This window comes from Lepidochelys olivacea (genome assembly GCF_965140295.1).
Source record: "Lepidochelys olivacea isolate rLepOli2 genome assembly, chromosome: 24".
Taxonomy (NCBI): Eukaryota; Metazoa; Chordata; order Testudines; family Cheloniidae; genus Lepidochelys; species Lepidochelys olivacea.
Genome location: NC_140434.1, coordinates 18,105,008 through 18,111,539, shown reverse-complemented (window position 1 = coordinate 18,111,539; position 6,532 = coordinate 18,105,008). Strand labels below are relative to the sequence as shown.

Sequence of the window (6,532 nt, the reverse complement as noted above, 5' to 3'; positions counted from 1 at the left end):
GTTAAAAAATCAGACGTCTTTTGCCCCTCGCCCTCTGGTGATGCTTTATTCAGGGACGTTCTCCCAGGAAATCACCCTCACCCCCCAACACGGCCGCTTGCGGCACACGCCCGATGCCGGAGCTCGATGCTGGATCATGCTCAGAGCCGACGGCGACAGGAGCGACCACCCAGCCGGGCTGCGTGTGCCCCAGGCTGTGGGGGGCTAAGTGCCCTGCTTGGGGCCAGGGGTGGGGGCCGGGCTGCATTCGGACGTTATCACAATGTCGGTGAAGACCCCCGGCAGCTTGTACACCCCCACCTTGCTGGTGCAGGTGCTTTTCGTGGCACAGCCGCGCACGGCATAGGTGTAATTCCGGGTGCCTGGAAGCAGAGTGGAGGAGGGCGTCACCGAGGGGACCGCACCCCGGAGAGGCCCCTGGGAACAGCCCCCCCGAGGTGCTTCGATTGCGACCAAACTCTGCCAGGCACCTGCCTGCTGAGGGGAGGGGGACGCCCTGATCCCAGCCCCTCCGCCCCCCGCAGCTCACCAGGTGGGAGGTCCTGTGGGTGCCGGGACGGTACCATGCTGCCAGCCACAGGGTATCCTGGATGCAGGTCCCAGGGCTACCAGAGCCTGACCAGCCTGCCCCGAGCCAGGACCTCACCCCCTGTCGGTTCACCTGGCCGGCCCCGAGCCGGGACCTCACCCTCCGTCCGTTCACCTGGCCGGCCCCGAGCCGGGACCTCACCCTCTGTCCGTTCACCTGGCCTGCCCCGAGCCGGGACCTCACCCTCCGTCTGTTCACCTGGCCGGCCCTGAGCCGGGACCTCACCCTCCGCCTGGCCGGCCCTGAGCCGGGACCTCACCCTCTGCCTGGCTGGCTTTCCAGAGCTTTCCCGCGGGTGGGGAATTTTCCTAGGGGTTTTTCTTCTTCTGAATCTTACCTACATTTTAATTTAAGAATGTTCTTGGCTAGTTTCCCCTCCCGCAGAGCCCCGGTGAGTCTCCCCCGGCACGGAGGTCAGTGACTTGTATTCCGCTAAAGCAGGTGCCAGAGAGGACACATTACGGGGGCAAACCCACCCCAGCCCGCAGAAGCTTGTTACAACGGGGCCTTATCTCTGACTGGACTGTGCCTGGCGTTAACGCCCGCACTCGCTCCTTGCCCTGCCGTCCTCCGCTAGATGCAAGAGCCCTTCCCCGCCCCAAATGTCTCCCCCGAGCGGTTACCGGTTGTGATGGATCCAGCAAAATAGACGCAGTGGTTCTCGGGGCCCAGGCAGGTCACGGTCTCATTGGCCTGGCATTCGGTGCCCTCTGACAAGCAGCCCGGGCACTGCAGCCCGCTGGGCTTGGGCTGGGCCCGTGGCACTAGGGACAGAGAGACACAGTCAGTGTTTGTGCTCGGAGCAGGGAAGGGCGTTGGGATGGGGCTGGGTGTCCTAATGGTCAGAGCAGCAGACTCCTGAATCTGAGATGGGAGTGGGGTGTACTGGGTTGGAATGGGAAGTGTGGGTGGGGGCTGGGAGCCAGGATTCCTGGGTTATCTCCCCGGCTCAGGCAGGGGAGCGGGGTCTCGTGGGTCAGAGCAGGGGAACTAGGAGAGCCAGGACTCCTGGGTTCTCTCCCCGACTCAGGCAGGGGAGCGGGGTCTCATGAGTCAGAGCGGGAGAACTAGGAGAGCCGGGACTCCTGGGTTCTCTCCCCGACTCAGGCAGGGGAGCGGGGTCTCGTGAGTCAGAGCGGGAGAACTAGGAGAGCCAGGACTCCTGGGTTCTCTCCCCGACTCAGGCAGGGGAGCGGGGTCTCATGAGTCAGAGAGGGAGAACTAGGAGAGCCGGGACTCCTGGGTTCTCTCCCCGGCTCAGGCAGGGGAGCGGGGTCTCATGAGTCAGAGCGGGGGAACTTGGAGAGCCAGGACTCCTGGGTTCTCTCCCCGGCTCAGGCAGGGGAGCGGGGTCTCGTGAGTCAGAGCGGGGGAACTAGGAGAGCCAGGACTCCTGGGTTCTCTCCCCGGCTCAGGCAGGGGAGCGGGGTCTCGTGAGTCAGAGCGGGGGAACTAGGAGAGCCAGGACTCCTGGGTTCTCTCCCCGGCTCAGGCAGGGGAGCGGGGTCTCGTGAGTCAGAGCGGGGGAACTTGGAGAGCCAGGACTCCTGGGTTCTCTCCCCGACTCAGGCAGGGGAGCGGGGTCTCATGAGTCAGAGCGGGAGAACTAGGAGAGCCGGGACTCCTGGGTTCTCTCCCCGGCTCAGGCAGGGGAGCGGGGTCTCGTGAGTCAGAGCGGGGGAACTAGGAGAGCCAGGACTCCTGGGTTCTCTCCCCGGCTCAGGCAGGGGAGCGGGGTCTCGTGAGTCAGAGCGGGAGAACTAGGAGAGCCAGGACTCCTGGGTTCTCTCCCCGGCTCAGGCAGGGGAGCGGGGTCTCATGAGTCAGAGAGGGAGAACTAGGAGAGCCGGGACTCCTGGGTTCTCTCCCCGGCTCAGGCAGGGGAGCGGGGTCTCATGAGTCAGAGCGGGGGAACTTGGAGAGCCAGGACTCCTGGGTTCTCTCCCCGGCTCAGGCAGGGGAGCGGGGTCTCGTGAGTCAGAGCGGGGGAACTAGGAGAGCCAGGACTCCTGGGTTCTCTCCCCGGCTCAGGCAGGGGAGCGGGGTCTCGTGAGTCAGAGCGGGGGAACTAGGAGAGCCAGGACTCCTGGGTTCTCTCCCCGGCTCAGGCAGGGGAGCGGGGTCTCGTGAGTCAGAGCGGGGGAACTAGGAGAGCCAGGACTCCTGGGTTCTCTCCCCGGCTCAGGCAGGGGAGCGGGGTCTCATGAGTCAGAGAGGGAGAACTAGGAGAGCCGGGACTCCTGGGTTCTCTCCCCGGCTCAGGCAGGGGAGCGGGGTCTCATGAGTCAGAGCGGGGGAACTAGGAGAGCCAGGACTCCTGGGTTCTCTCCCCGGCTCAGGCAGGGGAGCGGGGTCTCGTGAGTCAGAGCGGGGGAACTAGGAGAGCCAGGACTCCTGGGTTCTCTCCCCGGCTCAGGCAGGGGAGCGGGGTCTCGTGAGTCAGAGCGGGGGAACTAGGAGAGCCAGGACTCCTGGGTTCTCTCCCCGGCTCAGGCAGGGGAGCGGGGTCTTGTGGCTCGAGTGGGGGCCGGGCAGGCGACTGGTCCCGTACACCTCACGGCTCCCTTGTTGCACAGGTCCCGCTGGCAGCACTTGGCGGCGCTCCGCACACGCAGGCCGAAGGCGGCGCTGAGGCTGGAGGATCGCGGGGGACAGAACTTGGTCTCGGTGCAGCCCTTGTAGGTGCCCAGCTTCTGCTCCTGCCCTGGGGGCAAGACACGGGGGAGGCGTCACCAAGCCGGACGGGCTGCTGCACAGCGGGGCTAAGGCAGGCTCCCTGCCTGCCCTGGCTCTGCTCGGCTCCTGGGAGCGGCCAGCCTGTCCCCCCTCTGGCTCCTAACAGGGGCTCCATGCGCTGCCCGCACCCCGAGTGCTGGCTCCGCCGTTCCCATTGGCTGGGAACCATGGCCAATGAGAGCTGCGGGGGCGACACCTGTGGATGGGGGCAGCGCACAGAGCCACCTGGCCGCGCCTCCACCTAGGAGCTGGACATGCCGGCTACTTCTGGGAGCCACCTGAGGTCAGTGCCGCCCGGACCCCACACCCCAAAACCCCTCCTACACCCCAATCCCCTGCCCCAGGTTCGAACCCCCTCCCACACCCAAACTCCTTCCCAGAGCCCACACCCCCTCCGGCACGCTGAACCCTTCAGCCCCAGTCCCACACCAGCGCCTGCACCCCCCTCCATAGCCCGACCCCCTGCCCCAGCTTGGACCCCCCCAACCCCTCATTTCTGGTCCCACACTGGAATCCTCACCCCCTCCCACACCCCAACCTCCTGCCCCGTTAAACTGAACAAGAGAGGGGGAGAGTGAGCGATGGAGGGAGGGGGGATGGAGTGGCCTTGGAGAAGGGGTGGGGCCTCGGGAAGGGGGCGGGGCAGGGGTGTTTGGTTTTCTGCAATTGGAAAGTTGGCCACCCTACCCAGAGGGAATGAACAGAACAGGGAATCATCAAGTGACCAAACCCTTGTGGCCCATTCCCAGCTGCTGGCAAACAGAGGCCAGGGACACTATCCCTGCCCATCCTGGCTAATAGCCATCGATGGACCTGTCCTCCAGGAACTCATCTAGTTCTTGTTTGAACCCTGTTATTGTCTTGGCCTTCACAATGTCCTCTACCAAGGAGTTCCACAAGTTGACTCCACAGCTCCCAGCGCAACGGGCCCCGATCTCAGTTGAGGTCCGGGCAGTGCCTGGTGCGACGGGGGCACCGCTGGCTGGCCAGCAGCAGAGCCCAGCCCCTCCCCATCGGGGCAGGGGCAATGCCCGGGCATGGTGCCGTCACCCACCGATTCTGGTCTCCGAGCTGAGGATGAGGCAGGCAGTCTGGGAGGGTGCGCAGTCCTGTGGCTCTCCGGAGCACACCTTGTCAGCGCTCCTGCAGTGTTCGCACTTCAGGCAGCCACCTGGGGAGAGAGGGGAGGACTTGGGAGAGGGATAATCTGCAGGGCCACCAGCCCCCCCTTAATGGATAGTTCCAGTGGGGGCGCAGCAGCTGACTAGCAGAGCTTAGATTGGGGCTGCCGTTCTGGGAGCCAGGACTCCTGGGTTCTCTGAGTGGGGAGTGGGGTCTAGTGGTTAGAGCAGGGGGCTGGGAGCCAGGATTACTGGAGTCTCTCCCCAGCCCTGGGAGAGGAATGGGGTCTAGTGGGTTAGAACAGGGGGGCTGGGAGCCAGGACTCCTGGGTTCTCTCCCCAGCTCTGCAGGGGAGTGGGAGCTGGCGGTTGGTGCTGGACAGACATTACCACTCACCCGTGGCCAGCAGCGCAGACAGCAGGCAGAGGGCCAGGCGGGCCACCATGGTGCAGGGCAGAGCGCGGGGCAGCGAGCACAGCTGGCCGTCGGATGCAGCCAGCACTGCGCCCAGTGGGGATTTATAGCCCCGGGGCTGGGCCAGGGCAGGGAACAGGGCCTGGGAACAGCCAGTTCCTGGAGGGATCCGGCTCCGGGGCCATCAATTACCCTGGCCTGGACCTCTCACCGCCGGCCACGTCTCCCTTTCGATCCCTGCCACGCACCCCGCCCGGCCTGGGGACGTGGCACCCACAGGCCTGGGGCTGCCGCTCTCCGACCATGGGGTATCTGTGGGTGGGTGAAGGGGGGCCAGGGTTGGGGTGAGAGTTTGGGGAGCCCAGGGGTGGAATATGGGGGACCCCATTAAGGGAAGCCTGTCACCGGACCGGTGCGGCCTGACCCCCCTATTGCCCCAGCCCATAATCCGGCCAAGGGCTCTCCCTGTCCCCAGCCCAGGGAGCCCAGGAGGGACACAGGCCAGCCAGTGCCTCGGCATGTGGCAGGGGGCCGAGATCAAGGGGGGAATGTAGCCCCGATGCCAAGGAGACAGGCCTCTGAGCAGCCAGTGAAATTGTCCAGAGGGGAGGATGAGCTTGCTGGGCCGGGGCCAGGACTCCTGCAGGTTCTCCGTCCGGTACGGGAACTTGGCAAGAACCCGGTTGGGGTTGCAAACCCACAGACACTCCTAAGATGTGCTAGGCGGGGTGCTGGGCACTTCCCCAAAGACGTTCCCGAAGGATCCCCCCGGGTACCGAGTTAGGGGTAAACACACTCCCCAAAGGCGATACGGGGACACCCGGACCCCTCCCAAGGCTAGACTCAGAATGACAGGGGCATGGACAGAGATGGCTTGAGCCTGGGTCAACCAGCCGGTACACGGGTGGTAACTAGCCCCATCAGGGGATATTACCTACTTTGTTGCTATTCCTGTATAAAGGCGGGGTCCCAGAAGGAGTGTCTTTGTCTGGCCGAGGGGGGAATGGAAAGTCCACACCAGGGATTTTCTCTCCCCGGCTGTGGGAGGGGAGTGGGGCCTAGTGGGTTAGAGCAGGGGGACCGGGAGCCAGGACTTGTGGGTTCCCTTTCCAGCCCTGGCAGGGGACCAGGGGCTGGTGGGTCAGAGTAGGCTGGAAACGGATAGACATCAAACAGTAGCCTTTTGTTTCCCAGCACTGGTTTATTCGGGGACAGGCTGCAGGAAAGCAATGAGAATTGCCCCCAAAAGTGGCAAGATGGGGGGGGGTCCAGGACCCTCGCTTGGGGGAGACCCTTGGGGGAAGAGGAGCTGGAGCACAGATCCAGCCGCAATGAGATCCCAGTGGGGGGGAGGGGGGCAATCCGGAGGGGGTGGGCTGGAGCAGCAGGGTGCAGATGGCCTCTCTCCGGGAATACAGCAACCCCACGGGGCAGACACATGTCGGGGGGCAGAGAGCCCCACACTGTGAAGAGGGACAAAGGGGCCTTGTGGAGCGTGAGAGAGAGTCGCTTTTTGCTGTGGCTATTCCCTGCCCCCCAGGGCCCATGGGACGGATCGGGGCATGGCCGGGGCGCACTGTGCTGTGGCTATTTCCTGTCTCCAGGGCCCAAAGGATCGGGGGTGTAGCTGGGGCACTCTGCGCTGGGGCTATTCCCTGCCCCTCACGGCCC

The 6,532-nt window shown here is 64.9% G+C and overlaps 1 protein-coding gene across 1 annotated transcript; it reads right to left on the bottom strand.

The window, feature by feature from the left end:
- Positions 1-204: 204 nt before the first annotated feature.
- On the bottom strand, positions 205-4,892 carry LOC311512488 (phospholipase A2 inhibitor and Ly6/PLAUR domain-containing protein-like; the record flags this gene model as incomplete). The annotated part of the gene is made up of 5 exons (XM_084613699.1): positions 205-362; positions 1,213-1,353; positions 3,141-3,293; positions 4,380-4,496; positions 4,844-4,892. 5 exons carry the CDS (start codon positions 4,890-4,892, stop codon positions 205-207), a joined length of 618 nt encoding a protein of 205 aa, XP_084469825.1.
- Positions 4,893-6,532: the final 1,640 nt, after the last annotated feature.